General features: G+C 42.8%; 1 protein-coding gene across 6 annotated transcripts in view; it reads left to right on the forward strand.

Moving 5' to 3' along the window:
- Positions 1-3939: 3939 nt before the first annotated feature.
- Positions 3940-23461, forward strand: part of LOC138491794 (multiple epidermal growth factor-like domains protein 6) — a 1495213-nt gene continuing 1475691 nt past the window's right edge. For 2 of the 6 annotated variants that reach the window (XM_069618507.1, XM_069618508.1), the window contains exon 1: positions 3940-4637. In XM_069618507.1, the coding sequence (XP_069474608.1) occupies positions 4501-4637 (137 nt within the window). In that variant the 5' untranslated portion in view covers positions 3940-4500. The remainder of the gene's footprint in view (positions 4638-23461) is intronic. The other 4 variants (XM_069618505.1, XM_069618506.1, XM_069618509.1 and 1 more) reach the window with 2 other exon arrangements.

Here is a 23461-nt window from a genome sequence, read left to right on the forward strand (position 1 = left end):
TCTGGAGCTTAACAATAGTCTGACTATTAAAGGAGGATATTCCAACAACTAATCCTACCTCTTCATCTGACGTTTTATTTTCACATTGGACACATTTAAAACTGTCCTTCTGTTCTTTAGGTTTTTCTTGTTCATTTTCCCCTTTTTGTTCTTCATCTGCACACAATTCAATAGTTTGATTCAACTGTAAGTTGAACCACACTCCTTTTTTGTGATTCATCAAAGTCTTGATTGACTTCTTGATTTTGATAGGGCTCCTTGGTGCATTTTCGGGTGCATCATTCTGCCGTTCATTTCTGTTCTCTGGTGTGCTGGACTGATTGATACCACTGGCGGATGACTCATACCCCCCAGTGGGCTACAATCAGGTCTGGCCACAGGAATAGCTATTGGTACACTGTTCCCTCGGGCAGAGCTGTGGTTAATATCAACTCCATTAAATGTAGTACCGTGTCACTTTTCCTGAGATTTAAATCTAAATATTTGCTGTTCCAGATTCTTGCCTTGTTCAGGAAGCCATTCTGCCGCCTGACAAAGATTGGAATTCTCATCCCTAATTTTATTGATCACAGCCTGCAGTTCGCTTATGTGCACTTAGCACTGGTCAAAATCTCTGTCTTTCTTGTCATTCTCTTCCAACACTATAAACATTTCTTGTTCTATAGCATGACATTCCTTATCCTTCTCCATGTTATTCTTTCTAAGGGTCTGTCATTCTGAATTGGCATTATCTTTGTCTTGTCTTATTGCATCTCAGACCCCCTTTAGGTGCATCAATTCCTGCTCACTCTCCTCAAATTGCTTTTCCTTCTGAGTCGACTGAGTAGCCATATCATTACATTTAGACGGCAATTCTGTATTAGACTGCTCTAATTTCGTTTTTAGGTACTTTATTTGATCAACTGCATCGTCAAAACTGCCCGGCAACTTATTAATCACTTCAGAATCATTTCCTTGCATTTTCAAAGACCGGTGTAGGAGGAACCATAATTTGGCGCATAATCGTATTAAGCAATCCTTTTCCCCCTTATGGTCTGGAGTTTTACAAATTCTCATAAGGCATACCTGTATGATGTTCCCTTCCTCAAAAATATCCTGCAATGACTAATTTTGCACTTCTCCACATATCCTGTCCTTCCATAAGGTCACATTTTCTGAAGACCACCCCCATGGACAAAGAGTTTTGCCTCAAGGTAGTTCTCCAGATCAGAAAAATCACCTTCAACTTGGGACACGGTGACACTGCACACACCGCTGCACTATCACATCTCAGAATTAATTCACTTTTTAAGTGCACAGAATGGCTATGCCTAACACAATGCCACACCCAGTAACTGCTTTAAAGTTTTCAAAGACGGACACACCAAATATGTTAGATGTATTTTCTGAAGGAGATACTCCTAATCTTGTGATATTTTGTTATTGTGGTAAATTGTGGTACATTTTATTGTGGTAATGCATTGGTGGCTTTCCTATTTATAGTGGTAACGTTCCCCTCAGAATATACCCTAACACCTGTCCTTTTTCCCAGGGTGTTTTCACAATAATAGCTACTGGACTTATTACACTTATATGTGACAGTATCACTTTTTTTCTCAGCAACTTATCTATGATGCTGAGTTATGCTCTAGCAGCCAAAGCACAAAACATCTTAAATCATAAATAAGTGCTTGGATACACATACATCACACACTTCTAAACTTGCTTACTAGGAAAATCAAAAGCTCACTTCAAATTGTACTACCTGTGGTAAAATGAATTAGCATCTACAGTAAAATGAGGCAAGTCCCTGTGAACTCTCAACCTCTGTGCCAATGAGCGCAGTCATGCAATGAAAATCCAACTCAATATGTTTTAGATTTCTGATTTGATTTGCTAATGATGTTCAGAGTTGTTCATATAAAACACATCATGCGTATAAGCCATGTATACAAAAGAGAAAAATAGGAGATTATATATTACATTACACAATACACACTCATTAAAAGGCACCCCGGTCTTATCTTGCCAATGTCCTTATACACAACCAAAATTGGCAGGAGTTGCAGCTTGAGAGAAAAAAGAAATACAACAGCAAAGCGATCTTTTTTTATGAACTTTCAAAACTCTGTTTGTTTTAAACATTAATAACCATTAAACATGAAAGCAATCTGCTAAGCCTGACTAGCAACTAAATATGCATTTATGCGGCCAACCCTCACTTATGATCCATATTCACCTAGAAATTGGCAAGATTCATGCGCTACTAGCTGTGTAAAACCTCTTGGCTCACCACTGATAAGGAATGTCATGACCTCAGCAACTCGTCAGCACTGCCTTAGCCAACAAAGCATCTCAGACTGCCAGTCATAGCCCAACACTTGGGGCAGCCCATCTCTCAGCACAGGATCCCTGCATGACACCTTGCAAGTCAGCCTGCCCGTCTAAACTCACACTCTCTCTCAGCTACTTAAAAGCTACTGATGGCATTCAAAAAGGACCTGCCTCTCTTCCTAAACATGCCTACATCACCCGACCTGCTCAGTATTTTTCCAACGCCTGCTCAACTATAAGTGTATCATCTCTCTTCCTTTTGCTTCCTGAGAAAACAGTGGCATTTTTAGCAGCGCATACTTCATATTCGCAGCCTCTGCTATGCTGCATGTTTAATGAAACCAGCCAGCTCATAACTCATTGCAGAAGGGCATTTCAAAATAATTTACAATTTATTTCATCTGAACCAATTTGTACTCCATGTTAAGGATAGGTAATTCAGTTTGTTAAATAGGAGGTAAAGTTAGTATGTTAATGTATATTAGTTGTAAAATTTGGTGCAAATTCAGTCAAGAGGAACATTTCCCTGAAATGAACTAATTGTAACACGTGCTCACTCCAATGATGTGTGCATTTCCATCTGGTGCACGCGCTGGCCATTTATGATGTTTGCATTTTCTACATAAACCCCTTACCACTACCTGTTACACAATGAAACCAAGGGCCACTGGATGTGCAATGGTCAAACATTTCCTCACTGTACACAAGCATTTAGGCACAAGGATTTTGTCAAGTGACTGGGGACACCAAGATGGAATGTCTTGTGATGATGATAACAGAGACAAGGGCAGGAAAACAACATGCTATAACTGCAACTTGCAAAAATTAAAATACCTATAGTTTTTGTCTGCATTGTGAATTTGAGGTGTTTAAGAACAGACTAAATCAGTGACAACCGCCTTGAAGTGTGCTTAAAAAAAACTTTAATGAGTCTAGCAATTATTGCATAGAAAATGATTTTTTAAGAGGCCTGAACAAGAAAGCCAGCCACTCCAGAAAGAAAGAGCCACATGGCACTGGCCACAGCACAGGAGCTTTCATTTTTTTTTAAAAAAAGAAAACAAATCTTTTTCACATTTTTTTAGTAGTCGCAAGGGAGACCACAGGGGTAGCAAGGAAATCCTCAGGGGTTACAGTTGAGACCCCTGGCCACTCCCAAATGACGTCCGTGACAATGCTTCAAATGTTATCACAGGCACGTTTGAAAAATATTACTAGCCAACTATAGCTGGCTTTGTTTAAAAACAAAGACATTGGGTGTATTTTGCTTTGCTTGGCAAATACTAGTGTGTGTTTCTTTTAAATGCGCCAGGATTCATGCACAGACAGAATAAATGAGATTTTCTTGAATAAGCTTATTTTTTATGTCTGTTTAAAAATATGTAATGCCTGCTTTGGGGGAAGTGGACACACTATTTTAAATAAACACGCGCTAAGGCGTTTGTATACATGTGTTTTTAGGGATGTAGCGTCAGAGCGAAACTACAAACCCATTCCCATTGCAGAGAGCAGTCACGTGATAGCATTTGAGCCACTTACGCGTCGTTTGTACATTTGTGTGGAGCAGGTACTTAGATTTTGAGGCTAAAGCTTAGGGAAATGCGCCTCCTTGGCTACCATAGAAGCCATGGGGGCCCCTCCCCACCCTCCCCCGCGCAGCATTCAGTGAATGGGGAAAGTTTAGCAGTGTGTCCGAGGTGGGAGGTGAGAGCAGGCGCGAGAGCGCACAGTCTCTGAAGTTACTTAGAATGAGCACGGCTGGTTTGGGCACGGCACGAAAAGGCACTTTTTATGACACTAAGACACTTTTAAACGTCCACATTTTAAGTGCTTTTCTGAGTGCAAATAACATTCTGCTGATTTAGAAATAAATATTAAATTTATTTTCTTCATCTCCCTGGAGCAGAGGGATTTGTGAAAGCCTGCACTAAAGGACTGTGCCGTGCACAGCAGAGAAGGTTGGGAGGAAAGGAACCAGCGGGGACCCTCAAATGTGACGCCGCTAATCAGAGGCTGGGAGACCCGCCACCAGGACTCCCAATCAATCGCAGACAGCGGGAGCACAATTTACTGCAAGGTGGACAAAACCATCCATCCTTCAACTTTAATATTCGTCGCTGTGCGTTGTGCACGGTTTTGGTGGCAATCTGGGCTCTCTGCGGAAGACACTGCAGTAACTTCAAGAGGATGGAGGCGAGCCTGCAGCCCGGTGATCCAGCCTGCAACCTGGGGCCAGGCAGGCGCCTGTGGCCGGCACCGGTGCTGCTGCTCTTCGTGTGTGGGATCCTGGGAGCCTCGGCGGAGCTGGATCTCCAGCGGGGCATGTAAGTGCAGCGTGGCCGCGCCCGCGTTTTCTATGCAGTGGCCAGCTCTGCCACTAGGTGGCCATAGAATAGTACAGCCTTAAAACACGTATGTGGCACAGCTTAAGCCACAATAATTATACGGACAGCTAGAACACTAGAGAGCAAGTGTATTCGCTAGTTTCCTGTACGCTACCATTTGACATTTGTATATTCGCTGTCTAAATGCAGGCTTCACATTAGACGCTGATGTCTCATGATTAAACGCCGCTGTGTTTTTCGTGGAGGGGGTGCGGGGAGGGGGTTGGAAAGTGGTCTAGTGCCTGACTCGCTGATCTTGGAAGCTCAAGGTCGCGTTCTAGCTCCTGAGCTTCACCAAACACATGGTGTGTTTCTGTGCATGTCAATCACTCTATACCCCTCTGTACTAAGTTCTTTCTAATTATGTGCAATTTGTGTAATAAAAGTGAATCGTAGGCTGTCTTGTACGCTCAGGGACGTCATTTCACCAAAATACCAGGGGTAGTGGAAGTGACATCACATGACCCTTGACCTCTGACCTCATAGGAAGTGATGTCATTTGACCCCACCCAAAGTAACATCACAGGAGGTACACAACCTTTTACCCCTTGACAAAACAGGAAGGCATCACATAGCATTGTTCCTAAGTACACTATGAAAAATATGGTTACAATATCCCTGTAAAGTGATATACATTTTATACAAGAATATATCAGCATATATATCGGTGATAAAAAAAAAAGCCATAACTGCAACTTGGGAAAAGCAAAATACATAGTCCGAAATGGATGTTTGTCCTACTCTAAATGCTTTTTGGAGTATTTTGTCAGCATTGTGAATTTGAGGTGTTTAAGAACAGACTAAAATCAGTGACTCACCCCTTGAAGCATGCCTGGCATAAACCTTTAATGAGTCTAGCAATTCCAGAAAGACAAATTATTTTTTATTCCTATTCTTTTTTTTATTTGGGGTCACTGCTCAAAGGGTTACACTTGTGGAAACCCCTGTTTTTTTTCTTTTAAAGAAGCCTGAACAAGAAACCCAGCCACTCTAGAAACAAAGAGCCACATGGCATTGGCCACAGCCCAGGACTTTCAATTTGGAGAAAAAAAAGAAAAAAGCTTTTTTTTTTTTTTTTGTTAAACCTCTTTTTTTTATTTAGGGGTAGCGAGGGAGACCACAGGGGTCGCAAGTGCAACCCCTCAGTGACATCCCTGTGTACACACTCCCCGATCTATCTTCTCCCCATCCCAAATCACCGCGCCTCCTAGGCCATAATGTTCTATGACCAGCACACTATGTCATTATGTTCTTTCCACCTGCATTACATTGCTTAGAAGCAGGAAGGAATCTGGCGGAAGTGCTCTTTTGTGCGTAGGTTTTCCATAGACTGCATGCAGTTTTTCCATTGATTAAACAAGACATGAATTGTGTTGTGATTGTGTTGTTGGACCCCCCTGGCCGCCCGATCCTTGGCCATGCACGTACACGAAGCCTGCACATGGTCATCCAGAGACCGCACCGTCATCCTGTCTTTGCAGCATTACCACTGTTTCGCGCAGTCCCGTGGGCTGCAGAGAGAATCTCGTTAAAAATTCTGAAATAATCTGCCGGGGACCTAACATCGACACCTTCTGTATCATAAAAACGACTTCTGGGGAATAACGTGTATTTGGGAATTTAGGGAGAGACTAGCGTGAGTTCACCTTGCAGACGCTTTCAAGTGCTGGTATGCCTTATGGTCAGTGCCTCCCAGTTCTATGTGTGACAACTAGAGCCAGTCCTGCTTTTTGCATCCAGTTGTATGCTGGAACTTGTAGTTTTGTTTTTCCCATTGCAAGGGTGGGCTTACAAGTGCCAGCATGCAGTGCAGAACAAAAAACAACACAGGACTAGCTCAAAGTCAAAGATTCCGCATGGAACTGGGAAACTTGGCAGATGTGTCAGTGTCGGACGGAGTAGAAGATTGATCCTGTGTTGATTGGTGGCTGGGAGTGCCTCTTTTGCCCAGGAGGTATTGGATCCGCTGGGGTGTGCTTCAGAGCTGGCAACTCGGATTTCATTATCATCTGCTATGACGTCACCACAGAAGGATATGACATTTTCCCCTCTTGGCATTTTTATTCTTAATTTTGGGGTTTCTGTGAGGTGAGGGGAGAGTTAGCCAGGTATTGGGCATACCTCGGGATAAGAGATGTTATAGACTGCAAATTCCCCAACCCCCGGAAACATTGAAGCATATTCTTATGTAATGTAAAACGCTGGGCTCGGTATATATGAGCATATTGGATAAATATGTACACAATTATGATAGAATTAAGTCAGAGGCCTTTTGGACTTATTGTCTAAATTCAGAATTGGAGACATTGCACACTGCACTTTATTGGGTTGGGCATCAAAGCAAAAACAACTAAAGCTAAAAGATTGATAAGTGATAGAAAAGAGGACAGTTTTTAGGGAAGGGTGGAATACCCAATATACGTGTAAGCTGGTTTTGATAGGGTCTCTGGTATGGATTAATTATGGCTTTTTCATGATTTTATCTTTAGGAGTTTCGCAGTTTAGCATTGACCTTTCTATGCTTTTAAGATATTTGAACTGAAAGCGGAGGAGGAGGCGATGAGATGAACTTCTGGTGATGAAGTAGGTGATTTGCAATGTGAAATGGAGTTAAAAATGGGGACACTTTTGATTCCCCTTTAATTTAGTTTACTGGAGATATGTTTACTAGAGGTTCTCGTTTGGGTGATTCTCATAAATTGTAAATGTTAAGGTTATTTAACAGGTCATTTTAAAGCTGATTAATTAAAATTTTATTTGGAAATTAAATCTTAGTCATTGAAATTTGTTTGAATGTTCTTTTAAACATAGAATTTTGTTAAAGTTAATTTAGAACTGAATACAAATAACAGTACATTAAATGTATTGCATAGTTCCCTTGTGCCCTCTCCACCCTCTGAGTGCTGGAAATGGAGGCAGTACAGGGGCTGGAACATGGACACGCAGTGTCATACACAGCATACAATAATAGCTGGATAGTTTTCAACTCCGTGGTGTATTCGTAGTCGGAGTCCCAAGTAACATCTTAGACCACGCCAGCTTTGTTTTCTTGGGCTATCAGATGCAAGGGTGGACTGGCCTAGAGGGAACGCTTGAGATTTCCCGGTAGGCCTCTGCACCCCGGGACTCTTCTGTGCAGTAACCTATATTATTTCCAAATTTTCCCATGGGAAGAGTAGCGATTGCTGAAAATGTGTAATACGCGGATACTTTGAACATTATTTCCAGGGCCTCTTTTGGTTCCCAGTCTACCCCTGATCGGATGTCATTCGAAACACTTGATGGAATTTAATCATGCAGGTGATCGCTACCCATGATAATTCTGCAGATGATCATCCAATATAACAGTACTCCGTCTCTTGATAGGCTGAGCTAGGATCGAAGCCCGCGATCACAGATTTCCGAGACAAGATTTTCATTATATTTTTGTGAATATGTTGTAACCTATATCTTGTATTGAACCCTCTGTAATGTTTTGATTGTGACTAATTCCTAAGCTATCTTATAACCTCGCTGTGACACCTGAGGGTCTGGGCGTGTAACAAATATACAAAATAAATTATCTGGGCGATCCTACTGGCATTAAACTTCTAGAAAGAAGCATAAACTACAATATCACATTTCCAGCTGCAGTTTGGGGGTTAAGCCGGCATGCTTCCACCAGTGAGGACGGGAGGGAGAGTGTTCGTTGCAGTTCTACGAGAATAATATCCCCAAGAGCAGAACTCCATCAAGGCCCCCACCCTGAAACACGCGTGGCATATCTATGAGACCACCAGAGATTAAAACAGACTCTGGAAAAATACATTGATCTTTCTATTTTTCGTATACCCTGTTCTAACCCTATCCCACGCCCGCTCGCGCACACTGTCACTCATTCACCCGCACAGAAGCATCCCAGTCTTCATATTGCCGCTGTGATACCTTCGGGTCTGGTCGTGTAACAAATGCAATACATAAATAAATAAAATATTGCAAGAAGTAGTTCGCAATCTATGACCAGTATTTCCCCCATAGCTTGTTTTATTTTTTGGCTGCTAGAGAACCAACAGTCTGGCAGTGGTGTATTGACATTTACTCTCCCCTTGTCCAGTTTCTTCTTATCTGCGATGGTCATACATGCCACGCATGACACTCCGTGTGCATGCATTGTATTCATAGCAACGTGTTTAATGTCCTCCGGGTACTCACTTTATTCAGCATGGCAAGTAGCGGTATAATAGGCATTGGTGCTTGGAGAGCTGACCCAGTATGATTGCATTTTCTACATAAACCCCTTGCCACTATCTGTACAAGAACCCCCTGCACTTCACTGCCCCCAGTTACCCCTACAACTGTAATGTGACAAACATTTCATACAAGAATGAATCGCCATATCTATCCTTAATATCAGTGTGTATAGGCCGATATTACCACATTACTGTGAATGCAAGCAGACGTCTAAGGCCAAATGATAATGATGTGTTATTATACAGCACTTACGTTTAAGTGCTTTATATAGATCAAATATACATACAATATCACCCAACCTGTGTTGGTACTAGGGTCATTTTTTTCACCATTAATAATAAATGCACATTTATTATTTATATAGCGCACAGCACAACCTGGCGTGCCCCTGTGCCCTGAACACACATGTTTACTATTACCCAAGTTCTTTGTACTCAATATATTGATTAGGATGAAGGGCTGAGCCTGGCCCCCATGCATGTTGAATAGAGATGCCAGAGGCGAGCCTTTAACTCGCTGAGCTATCTCGCAGCCTGTTCTGATTGACCACAGAACATGTGCACACTAACACGTACAGAGGCTCTCCTTTTAAGAATACGAATTTATCTGGCTAAAGTGCTGCTTTTAAAACAAAGAAATATCTCAGTGAGCAATTTCAAAAGGATCTTGCCCTTTTTTAGGCGATTGCATATTTTGTTTGGGAAATCCCAAGCCCTATTCCGCTCACAGTGCTCATATACCTGAGGTTGGCCGATACGTATACACGACATGTGCCCAGCGGGGATAGGTGGCTTTGCACAACTTGTCCAAGGCTGCCTGCCCGTCTCTGGTAAGTACAGGGAGGCGGCGAGGTACTAATTTCAGAGAGCTTTTGAGAACAGGTGTTCAGAGCTATTGGCCCCTGGGCTGGGGGGAGTGCAAATTGTCCCATTGTGCTCGGACACACGTTTAAGAGGACGGCTTCTGGTTTCTGTCTTCAGAGGCAAAGGCGAGCACAGCACCCTCGCGGGTTTCCACCTGGGCCGCAATGCTCCATGCATACACAGTGTGTAGGAGCTTATTCTGTGCAGCTTTGTGTATATCTTCAAAAGTGTGACTGACAGATACCTGGAGAGGCTGGGGCACTGTAAATCCCGTCAACTTGGGCAGTCAGCATGGACAAACTGGGACATTTCTACACAAGAGGGTGCTTTTGGCCAAATGTGTTGCAAATAACGCATTTCAAAGTGTATTTGTTTGTTTGCATTGACTAAAGCGGGTGTAGTAACTCATGAAATTTGCAATCTTTGTCTAAAAAAAGTGGCCCACTCGCCCACACTAGGATCATGTGCTGACCCTTTGTCTATGCCCTATCGGCCAGTTCGAGCCTGGCTGGGAGCCATACACCCGTATCTTTCAGTAGGCCTGATTTCAGAGTATCACATGGTTATTTTAAATGCACAAGTCTGCATATCGCCAGGCGGTCCATGTAGGAATATGATCGCTGGTGTTATAAGCTATGCATAGGAATAGCAAATTGTTCCCCAACCTTTTTGTCTGTCAGATTTTGGTGTGTTTGGTGGCGTGATAGCACCACCTAATGCCAAAACATTGGTACTGTAAGAGAGAAAGGGGAGTTTGTGAGCAGTTGCTTGTTGGCATGGTAACTGGCAGCCAACCCATCCGCCCGTCTCGCTTCCCGCCCTGTCCCCTGATTGGTGCTAATGTCAAACCGTGCTACTGCGAGTGTCTAGGCCCTTGGGCGACCTGTGCACCACTTAAGCTCCGTTGCCACGATGGTATGGGTAACAACTTTTGGGCAGCTGCATACCTTTTTGTGATAATTTTGGGCCATTTCTGTAATCCAGCACTCTGTGCGCATACCACAACCGCAATGCACCCGCTTCCTGCAGCCAACCCAGCTGCACGACTCCCATTCTACCCCTGTTTCCTAATTGGGTTATTATCCCAAAAACAACAACCCAGGGCAGCCTCTGCCCAGGCAGCTCTGGGCGAAGGGCCACAAGGCAAAGGGCAGCTCACTCTTTCTTGCATAACTCACTCAGCTAGAGACCTAATTTCACTTACATATTGTACCTATGATCTATAGCATCTCCAGTCTGTGCTTGCCCATATTCACCTGGGAAGCTTACTGCAGTCAACCAGCAGCAACTGATTAGCCAAGTGTGGTCTGGGTGGGAGAACAGCCATTACTGTACTCCAGTAAAGACCCACTACTATTATTACCTACTTGAACATAGATAATGTCTGTCAATCCCTCATATCTGGCATTTAGCCCATCTGTGTTAGTAAGCCATGTCTTGCATTTAGCCCATTTGTGTTGGGGAGACATATTTTGCAGTTAACCCATCTGCGTTGCTGAGCCATATCTCGCATTTGGCCAGTTTGTGTTGCCTAGTATGAAGCGCGCAATTGAAATGCTTATGTTTTTGTTAGATTCAATATTGAGATGGTACACCACTCAAATCACACCCCCTTTTCAAATAGTCTCCGCCTTGCTCTCAATTGGTTGGATTTCCAAGGCAATGATGTCAGGTTTATGGGGTGAGTTTTACAATGTCCCAAAACTCCCACATTTACTTTACTGAAAATCTGATTTTGCCAAAAACATACATTTACACCATTGCAATCTCTTGGCAAATTATACACACAGGTTACATATTATGTGCAGCACATATCAGTCCAATCCTCAATTATGTGGGACATTGTTTCGCCCTTCTGATACATTTTGGTAATTTTAAACATGACAGATTTGGGCTCAAATTCCACAATTTTATACACATATGCGAATTATCCCCAGGGATAATTTGCAACATTAATACTTTCCTTGCAATCTGTCATATTTTGTAATTTATGTTCCCCATGCAGCAATGAGTTCTACCAAGTTTTAAAAGAAAGCCCATAAACTTATATTTGAGACTGCAAACTTTTTACATGTTTACTAATTATTGCTGCAGAGCTAAAAAGTCTTTAAAGATTATTTCTGAAATAGTCTTCGTGAACAAATGGCAGTTCTGTTGTTGGGTCATTTCTTTTTCTTCAACTTCAACTGCTGCCAACTGTCACTTCCTTCAAGGCAAAGTGGGGGTTTCTCATCTTAATTGAAGGTTGTATTGCCCCCTTACATTTGACAGGTTAGTGTCCCAAGACTTCTATTGTCCCAGCCTGGAGCACAGACGAATGTCTGACGAGCGTGTGAACTTTCTTTGTCCTGGCCCATTCAAAGTTTTTCAAGCTGGCAATTTTCACTTGCGTGTCCTGGATTTATGGTATATCTCCCCTCCTGGGGAAGTTCCATGGCTTGGAACTGTAATGACTGGTTTTTCTGAGAGCTTGCAAATCCAGCCCATGTGTTTTAAACTCTTTAATTTCTTATTTTGGGTCCTGAATTAAAACAAACCTGTGAAAGAACATAGCCTATGTGTGTATTATCTCCACTAACACAATCCCCTTACATTGCTAAGTAAGCATGCTTTCATTCAACAATTTATTTTAAACAGGCCATTTTTTTTTCTTCAGTCAGCAAAGCCCATTTTTCCAAATGTGTTAAAAACTGCTAGCATTTCTTTCTTTAAATTCGTTTTGGCAGCTCCTCCAGATGCCCACACTGTCTTTGCAGCTGTGGTCATCTCCTTGAATGCAGGAGTTTATCTCAAGCATAGATACATTTGACATTGACCTGGCTCAGAGAGTTAAAGTCTCTTTGAACTGCTGAGCCTGGATACATTTGGAAAGAAATAAAGAAGTGTTCCAGTGCAAACGAAAGTGAAGTTGCTTATTGATTTCTCTCAGAGTTGGTTTGACTGGGCCTGTCACTCAGGAATTACGCCTGGTTTTGGTGAAGCACAGTGAAATATCCTGGGCATGACAGGACCTTTTCAATCACAGTGGTTTCAGAACGAACAGATGAAATTGGCATCAAAGCAGCATTTTTAGAGGGTGAAAATGTTTCATTTTGAAGGGGATTTTTTGCTTTTGCAGCAATAGCAGGCTTTCCTTTTCACTTGATTCCATTGATGGGTTTCAGAACACACTGGCATATTTTTTCAGTGTGTCCCCTTGTTCCATCTTGCCTGAAGTGCGCTAGGCAGGATGGTGCAGCCATTTTTCTGTTGCTGTCAAAACTCAGTTATGAGATCCTGGTGCCCACAGGCACAAGCGCAGCCAGGTTGCTGTTTCTTGCGCAAATGCAGCTTAGTGATGTGGGGCAATGCCGTTGAGTGGGTCAATATATCCCACAATGTCTCCTCGCATTTAGCCCATCTGAGTTGGGGAGCAGTATCTCACATTTAGCCCATTTGTGCTAGTGGGCCATATCTTGCACGGACATACCATGGGGCAGAGGGAACACATCACCCCTAGAGGAACCTTTGGGGGTGCTAATTGCTGCACACCACAATGTACGACAGGGGGACAGATTCTGTTGCACATTTAGTCCAAACAGCGGGGGTAGGAAAGGTACTGCTTCTAAAAACTCACCATTCTGCATACACCTTTCAAAATTCTGAACTATAACACAACCATACCCCTACAGCACAACAAACGGCATGCACTTTACAATGCCACAACAAGGAAACAAACCACAGATAGTCTCTCCCAGCACCACATGGTGGCTATCGACTGAAAAACACACGCTCAGTGAACGGTGTCACCAAACTGAACCTGCCAACAGCACATCACAGATCTTGCTCTTTTTCCCGCTCAGTCCTACTAACTTACCCGCCTCCCTCCCTTGCTTTACAGATTCACCATAGTGCCAGGAGACCACACAGATGGCAACAGTGTGCAGTATAATAACCTATAACGTAACATTCACTCACTGCAAACGTGGCCCAGGGATCACAAACCATTGTCTCCAAATGCCACTTTCACGTCCGCTCAAGCGTCGGCATAACATTTCCTTCTATAAACGTTAGTCTGAAGTATTAACAGAGATTGCGAGAACTACTCTTGGGGCAACCTCTTCCATATCATATGTATCTGTACGCCAAACAATCAACGGTGCGTGGGCGTCTCTCTTCCATATGAATTGGGATCCAGGGCATCCAAGTTCTCTCTCTTCCTCTGGGGGCAATTCAGTCCTATGCTAAATTGTGATATGACAATGAACTAATTGCATATGCGATCCTACCATGCCTTTTTTCTGATTCTATGAATGGGTAAATCTGCATATGTTAGAACAAGGGGAGCTTTTAGGTCTTGGGAGGATAGCCTAGGGGCAGTGGAGTAACTTTGCTGAAAATGTTGGGGGGGACATGACATGCAAAGAAAAGGTGCTCCAGCCAATTGGGGTGAAAATGGTGTGCCATGAAAGTTGGGGGGACAAACACCCCTGTCCCCCCCCTAAAATTACGCCCATGCTTGGGGGCAACGTGCTCGCCTTGGAAGCAAGATGATGCAGAGCAACACAAGTTCGATCCCCGGGTCCGTGCTTAGAAACCTCTGGGTATTAAGAGCGTTATAAATAACCAATCATATATCAAAGGTGGGTGGAGTGTGCATGAACACTGGGATATTTGCTGTGCCAATGCCCATCAGCAAGTGGTGGTTGGGGGAGGGCGATGGATTGGTGCATTTCTGATCGTCCTGTACGCATGTGTACTACAGGAGCAGTTGTGTCCAGTGTCCCAGAAATGCCCACACCTGGGACTAACATCTAGGGAGAAACTGCCACTATAATATTCCAATTCCAGGTCGATTGTTCCCTTTCATCATTTCGTTATAATGCACTGCCACTATTTCCTTTCATTTACTTAACATGTTCATATTCTAGTCTGGCAATATTTTGGGGATTAAGGTGGTCTTTTTTTCATTTTTTTTAATTTTTTTAAAATTCTGAACACATCACACGTTTGAGCAAATCTTTCACCTTCCTAAGCTCGCTTCAGCATTCCATTGTGTTGTGATGTAGTGACAGCCACGTCTCTAATCAAATACAGATTTCCATATGTTTAATATCGGCCAAAAGTATTACGTAAGAGTACAGCTACCTAGGGACAAATGGCATATGAGGAGGGACATAAAGTGTATAGTTATTTACCCACCCATACTAATCCCCATGGCCATTCCCACCCATTTCTTGTACCTCACCGCCAAAAACACACGTCCAGAGATCTTTGAGCTCACTTTATCAAGCCCTAGGATCACACTTTGTGCTCAATGTGTCTGCCATTTGTTTTTCAAAGCAGCCTTCTGAGAGTTAATGACTTAATGGAGCTGTAAACATGCCACTTTTGCAATAAACCTATCTTAACCATGTCTGCCTTCAGCCACTCGATTTGTAAGCCCTATGCATGTACTTCACTGAAGTCCTGTTATAATTGACAAAGCCAACATTTTTGCCTTGTGTATAAGTCTTAGGTATTTGCCACACGCTGCTATTATATGCCCAGGTACTTACACCATTTTGTAGTGGCTATCTGAGTTGCAGGGATTTATGTTGCTCCTGATTGGTTAGGTAATTTGACCAGGCTTCCGGTTGTTGATCCTCTATTTCCGTCCTCATCATGCCAGGTGATTGGATCCCCCTTAATTTCTCAATAGTTTCCACACGTTTTAGGGTTTCGTTCCCTTGCTGCCCCAGCTGGTTGTGAATGCGTTCCCACCTTTCTTGAATGCAATTGAACATTTCTGAACAGCAGATGAGGGCTTCAAATGTCCTTTTTGGAATCGGGCAGAAGTGCCTACCCAGCCAAGCAGCTCCATGGTTCACGGTAGTTCCCTTCTGTTGATTTCTGTCTGGCCCTCTCCATGCTCTCCGGTAGCGACTGGGGCATACAATTCTCTCGGGCACTGATGGAAAAAGTGGCCCACCATTGCAAATGGAAATTTATTCTTTTTGTGGCAGACTGTTAGAGTAGCACCCGATGGGGTGGTTTTTGATACAATGTGATGCAAATTGTGCATTTGAAAGTATATGTATTGAGTAGCACTGGTCAAAATGATTAGCCGCATGGTGAAGTAACTTATCAAACTTGCCCAAATGGGTCAAAAAATTGCCAACTTTGATCCAAAAAACTGGCCCAAACTAGCATTTAGCATTTTTGGTTCGGGCATTGCCCTATAGGCCAGCCCGAGCCTGCAGAAAGGACTACGCTCACTTGTGCGCTTCCCTCGCTGCATGCGTGTCTGTTTGGTGTTCCGGGCTGTTTCATTGGGATCATCATGCAGGTTTCCTGCATGCCTGCACTAACCCGGGGTGTTGGAACATTACTCGCTCAGGTAAGAGGGAAATATGGCCAGAGGGGGACCCCTGATAGGAGGCCCAGATCTAACCCTTCACCCAATGGCAATCACTCGCTCCTGTCATTAACACACCGATGACTTGGGGAGTGCAGAAAAAGAGCGGGGAATTCACCATGAACCACCACCTAATGGCTTTGCGCACTGTGGGGGGGGGGCTTTAAATTCCCCAGAGATGCCATTTTCTTGTAACAGTGGATGAGCACCTAGTTTGACTTCATCTCGCCTCTCCTGGGAAAAGTAGCCATTGCCATTTAATGATAAGGATGGCAACCTCACATTGTCGCTTTGGCAGTATAAATATACTCTTATCACTACACTCTGTTGGTGACAGGCCTCCATCCACCGTTATAGGTTACAAACCTCATTTGATGACAGCAGGAGGGCAAAACGTGGGCCCTGTTCACAGGAAGTGCTCCGTCGTCCATGCTGGATTTTAGAGGCAGTGGTTCAAATGAGTGCTAAGTCTCACACCTTACCCCCACTGAATTTCATGGTTGCCCTGCTACACTTAAGTGAGGGTAAGGGGAGTCTTGAAAGCTATCCATTCCCAAAGCCTTAAATAAATATATATGGCCTCTTACTTTTTAAAATACTGCTTTAGTTGTGAGTTTTAATCACTTGGGATATTCATGGTATGGAGTACACAGAAAGTACTGCATTGGGTAATGTAGGGGTGATCTCCCGGGGGCCGGCAGAGCCATCTGTGGACCTCCGGGGCTGGGGAGGCCCCAACTCCTCCCGCGTCCCAAAAGGAGTATGAGGCACACACAAGAGCAAAGTAATTACAGCTGTTTATTAAAATAACGGCAGGGATAGTTCTTTGCCCGTATGCATCCGGGAAACGCTCTCGTTCTTAGTGGGGCCCGCAGACCCTTTTTACCGTAGTATGACACGCTACTCGCGTCATCTGGGAAAATCGCCAAACCTATCGCCACTTCGGGTTGGCTCCCCGAGTGGTAGGGTTAGTATAGATGCTTATAAGAAGGAAAGTTGGTGGATAAGGACGGGTCAGGTGGCACACTTTGGGATGTCTCTAACACTTGCTACACTAAATTGGTTACATGGGGACCCTTGGTGATTGGCTACCCGAAATGGCGTCAGCGCGGAGCCCCCTCGTGCTCTGATTGGTTCCCTCGTGAGCCCCCAAGCCTGGGACCATCGCTGTTCCCAGCCCGTGAGGTACCTGGCGCTGGCAACATTGTACAACTATGTGTTATTGGTGGACAATGGACAGGTCTTTGCTAGTGGCTGATGATCACGCCTTTCCCATCGGAGTAGGTGTCCAAATTGTCACTTCGTTGTTACAACCTGTGTCCCATACGTGGGAGCCCGGCTACTTTGTCTCGCGGCTTGGCATCTTGTCAGCTTGGCTTGGTCACGTGTGGAGAGACCGTAGCTGGGGCAGGATTATAAGCATTTAATTTGCTTTTCGGCCCAGACAGGTCCTGGGCGATGACAGGTGTAACCTTGGCACTGGGAGCTCGGCATGTGGGTTTCAACATTTCGGCCTTGGCGACGGACTGTCGCTGGGACTCGTTCTGTTTGGTCAGCGCATTGCGTTTCGTCTCGAAAGGGTTTTCGTCTTAGAGGCTCCGGCCTGTGGACTCTTGCTTGCGGCCTACTCGGGCCTAGTTTTTCTGGAAGGCGATATATAATTCACAACATGGGTGCCGCGGGGTAACAAGGTGTCACAAGTAGTAGTAGTATTTGTACATATGACAGCATCTCTATAGGGATCGGGTAGCATAAAGCGTCTGCAAGCATATACACAAGCTCTTCAGGCATCTTGCGTTTCTGCAGTGCTGTAGGAGGCCTATGTGAAAAATAACAACAATGCACGTCCGTGAGTGAGTCAGTCCGCTACGTCATAGCACTGAGCATGTTCTTCATGTGGGCTGGTGTGTGAGTGACCAGTGTGCATGGTGGCACGTGTGTTCTTGTCTGTTGGCTATGTTGTCATGGCATCTCTAACGATGTTGATGCTTTGCGGCTGTTGGTTTCAGTCGATCTGGTCCATGTCGCAGGCATCTGCTTGACCGGGACATGGTAGTGGGCAGGCTCCTCGTGCATGTAGACTACGAACACATGGTACTTTGCTGTCTGGTAGGGAGGTAAACGGGTCAAACTCCTCTCGCAGGGGGTGCTTGGGTCGCGATCCTCTAGGCCAGGGTCTGGATGAGAATGGGGGGAGGGTGTTTTCCCATTTTCCCACTTATGTAAAATACCAATTTCCCCCATTCAGTGCAGAATCTGTGCAAATTGGCCATGTCGTCCAACGTTATGATAAGTGCCAGTGCTGTTTTATTCTTGCAGTTACAAGCTTACTCATAATAAGGTACAAAACATCAAGTGGAAGTACACGCAGTTTGAAGCATTTTGGAGTATACCTTAACTCGCTGCCAAGGAATCGGAGAAGACTTGTTGCCCCCTTTCCTTCACCAAAGGCTGTGAACCAGGGCTGAACTTCCAGGTCTTTCAGGAACAATGAAGGGAACTGCTCATATAGTCGTGCATCCCTATTCGCCGGGTTTGGATCCGTTTCTGCCTGAAAGTACTCCCAGAATCCCAGGGTGTCGTTGAGGATGGAGAAAGATTACTGCCAACCCAACATGGTCAGTGGACTAGCAGAAGCCCCTTTCTTGGAGCTCAGTGGACGGAGTTCTTTAATTTCTTTAATTTTTAGTACAGGTGTGGAGCAATGAGCAGAGTGTGGGTGACCATTATCCAGCACCCATAAACAAATCAAGTTTGCAGATTTTCAACTCCTGAAGACCCTAATGATTAAGCTCCTTAGTCTTAAAGTAGTCTGTGGCAATTCCTGTTTTTAGGCCTTTTTTCTGAAGACTCCTCATCCAACGGTCCTAAAAGCTGCATCTAAACTTTGTACAGCTCTTGTTGCCATCTGTCTGTGGCTAGTGTAGTGTCTCGCGCTACCTTTGGAAGATCCACTAGGACAAACCACCAAATTGATTCAGCCACTTACACTCCACCATTTCACTTCCAGGTGGTCTCTTCTTGTGTTCAAGACCTTTTTATTTTTTTTTTGGTCCACTGCAGGTGCTTACAGGTAGAACGTATTGCTGTCGAGCATTTGCTGGAGGACATTGCGTTCTACCACCACCCTCAGAGTACTCCCGTCTGCCGTAACACACACACTTAACTTATGTAGCTGACATCCGGACATTGCTATTTAGCCTTCGGAGGGGCCTTTTCTTGGCGGAAGTTTTTCTTCATTCTGCATAGCTTTGGCCGTGGGATATTGTGGAGCTTATATCGGGCTGTCAAACCTACCTTGGACAACAGATGCTCACGCATCCCTGTTTATGCTCCAGAAAATGGAATACATCTGATGCTAAATTCGTTGCCTGTCCTAGTTAAATTGTGGCTTGAACTCCCCTTGCAATATAATCCTTCTGAAAGAAAGTCATTTTCTTATTTCACATAATCTTTCACAAGCTCCGTGTATCCCCATCAGAACCGTTGCTAAATGTATTCACGTTATCGTTGTTGGGCCCAATTCGTTTTCTAAGAAATGGTTGAATGTATTATTTATCTTTTCTTTTCATTTTTTTAAATCTGTAAATGTCTAAGTGTGCGCTAAAATAATTTCAATCTTTGTGTAATAAATATTGTTTGGGCATTAGGTAATTCACCATTTTGCAAATTCAACTCATCAAACTGCCGTTTCCAGCTCACTGGTGGAGTTTATACCATGTGATTCCTGGTGAGCTAATGGAGTATTCTAAAAGGCATATTCTTTTCATAACATAAAAATCTCTGTCAGCTCCCTGTTGGGCAAGCTCTGCCTACTCCATTCTAGTAAACTCCCTGTTTGCTCCAACACAATTTCAGTACATTCCCAGTTTTCAGAATTCCAGTATTTTTTTTTTTTATTTTTTTTTAGAACTTGCCTAATACGGAAGAGGTTTCTAAGCATCGAACCAGTGTTGCTCTGCGATTACGTTGCCCCTGCGCTATCCTCCCGGCCCAGTATTGGTCCATCTCCGTATAGTCCCATATTCACAATTTCAGTATACTCTTTTTGACATTACCAGTTTTCAAAATCTCAGTTTGGACATGACATCATGACATAGTATCAATCATGACAAGTCATCATGAAACGGGTCCATGAGAAGACTTAATAACATAACCTGATGACATGACTGACTCCATGACATCATGGCACGATACCATGATTTTATGACATGGTATCATATCATGGAATCAGACCTGCACAAAACAAGGACATTCCATTTCTGCTATTGTGGCTTTTTTTTATGAAGCATAAAGGGGAGGTCTATCAAAGAGACTTCTCAAAGACACTGTTCTTGAGACATCAGTGCCATGTTTCAAATCATATCATGATTTGAAGTGATCTCTGAGATTTCAGCAAGCCTTTTTATTCCATACTTTTTATTTATTTTTTTATTTTAATAATGTTTTTATTGTATAAATATTCTGATACAGGTATCAACAAGTTACAGACTTTGAATGCAACAAGAACAATTAATAATAACATATTGAATGATTGAGGTCAATTGTAAAAGTATATCAATATAAATAATACACTAGTTAAATTCACTTACATTTTTGTATGAATTAAAGTTGGTATTAACAGCATAACTATAACCGATTGTGTTGGAATAGAAGAAACTCTAGTCTGTAAAGAGTGATTTATATGTGGTGAATATATAGATAAGGGGGAGACGTACAGGGAGACAGACACTAGACATATAAGGACTAGGAGGGTAGAGGTGGGGGGGTGGGTATATTAGAACATGTTATCAAAATAATTTAATTATTTAAAATATTGTTTAGTTATGGCATTTCATTTTGAGTATAGACATATGGATAGTGATGAAGACATAAAAGTGTAAGTTCATGTTCCATGAGCAGTTGCGTTGAAACAGTTGAGATACTTGGTGAAATAAAGCCATTTAGCATTATATTTTGGAATTGTGTTAAGATTATTGGCCATGCACATTTCCAGTTTATGAGTATAACAAATAGTATTCCACCAAACTCTTGCAGAAAGCAAACTAGAGTCTTTCCAGTTAGCCGTAATGCATTTTAAAGCTATACAGATGAATAGATCATCTAGCAGGATCAAATGGAATATCAGTTGTGATAGCTATACTTCCTAAAAATATGTTAACAATGGAGAAAGGCACATCGACATAGAATATACATTTTAAGAAATTTCCAAATTTCCTGCCAGAATTTAACAATATATGGACATTAAAAAAAAATATGCATATACGTAGCGGGAGATATACCACATGACCAACATTTTGCATCATACTTTGGATTAGACTTGCCCAGTTTGGGCGGAGTAATAAATGCTCTGTGAATGAAGAAATAATAGTGTTGTGAAATATTTGCTGACACAGATATTTGTTTAATTTTGGAAAACAGGCGGAGCCAAATATCATCAGCAAATATGTAGCCTAGTTCCCATTTCTGGCGGATAGTACAAATCTTAAAAGTTGAGGTGAGCAAATTGTATATTTTAGAGGCACTAACTTCACTGACCATGGTAAGGTGCATTAGTCTAGGGGCATCTGGAGTGAGAATTTCATTGGAAAGTTGGTCGAGTGCATCAAGACAGGAATTACTTAAGTTATTATAAAATTGAAAATCATTCTTAGGTACCTTAAATGTGGTAGAGAGTTGCTGGAAGGAGAGGATGTGCGGGTCATCTATAATATGTTGAATGAATCTGATACCTTTTTGAATCCATGTTTTGCGATTAAGGATCTTATTATTAATTACAATGTTCTTATTATGCCATAATAACGGGGAAAGATGCTTATTGGGGGTCATAGTGTGTGGAAAAAGAAAGGTTTGTAGAGCAGAAACTGATGCTTTAATAGGATCCAAAATCTTTTTAGGTGAGTATTTAAATATGTATATATAATCTGTGATATTATGTGGTAGAACTACTTGTTTTTCTAATGTACACCAAGTCGGGATGTCAGCTGATATGGGATCCATGAACCATTGACGAGATTGTTTTATAAGAAATGCAGAGTGATATGATTTAAAGTCAGGGAATCTGACTCCTCCCATATCATATGGAGCTTTTAGTTTCGTCAGAGCAATTCTTTTACTTTTTCCTTTTCCCCACAGGAAGTTAAGTAGTATGGAGTAAATGGATTTGAAAAAGGAAAGGGATAAAGGGACGGAGAGAAGCTGCAAATAGTATAGAATTATGGGAGTAAGCATCATCTTGATAGTATCTAAGCGCCCCCACCAGGAGAGGTAAAGTGGAGACCATTTGGATGTCAGATCCTTAAGGGTACTTAGTAATGTTTCAGTATTGAGTTTGATAGTATTTGGGATAGTTGGAGCAAAACGAAGACCTAAATATTTAACAGAGCTGCTGCACCATTTAAGGCCATAAGTGTCCATTTCGTGTTTAAGACAGTATGAATTTAAGGGCATAATTTCTGATTTCTGTGTATTTAGTTTATATCCTGAGACCAGACCGAATTGCGAAAGTGCACTCAAGAGGTTAGGAATGTGGAGTTTGGGGTTTTTAATTAGAATAAGTATATCATCTGCATATGCTGCAATTTTATTTATTGAGGCACCGACTTGAATTCCCGGGATGTTTTTATTGGATCTTATTAATTCTAGTAGCGGTTCAAGAGAGAGGATGTATAGTAATGGTGAGAAGGGGCAGCCTTGACGCGTTCCTCTAAGTAAGGGAAAAGAGGCGGAAGTCTGACCATTTAGGTAGATAGCGGATTTGGGGGCAGAGTAAAGAAGTTTAACAAGTGAAATAAATTTTTCACCACAACCATGCCAACGTAGAGTTTGAAACATAAAATTCCAATCGACGCGATCAAAAGCTTTTTCCGCATCTAGTGCAATGGCTGCATAGCCCTGAGTATCCTTTTTGTCATTGGCTGCTAGGTTAATGGCGTTAAGTAAGAGTCTGGCATTAGAGGATATGTTACGCCCCTTTACATAACCTGTTTGGTCTGGTTTGACTAGATTCGGAAGTGAGGATTCAATCCTGTTAGCAAGTATTTTGGCAAAAATGTTGCTTTCGATATTGAAAAGGGAAATGGGTCGATAGTTGCTTGGAAGAGTAGAGTCCTTGTCAGGTTTTGGGAAAACAATAAGTAAGGCTTCAGAAAAGGATCCGGAGGAGCATTTTTGTGAAATAAAATATGAAAAAAGTTTTTTAAGTTTAGGTGTTAATACTTGGGAAAATATATTACAGAATTCGGTGGATAGTCCATCAGGGCCGGGTGCTTTACCTTTTCCAAGGCTATGGATGG

Source organism: Ambystoma mexicanum, chromosome 10, assembly GCF_040938575.1.
Source record: "Ambystoma mexicanum isolate Mex_15411 chromosome 10, UKY_AmexF1_1, whole genome shotgun sequence".
Lineage (NCBI taxonomy): Eukaryota > Metazoa > Chordata > Amphibia > Caudata > Ambystomatidae > Ambystoma > Ambystoma mexicanum.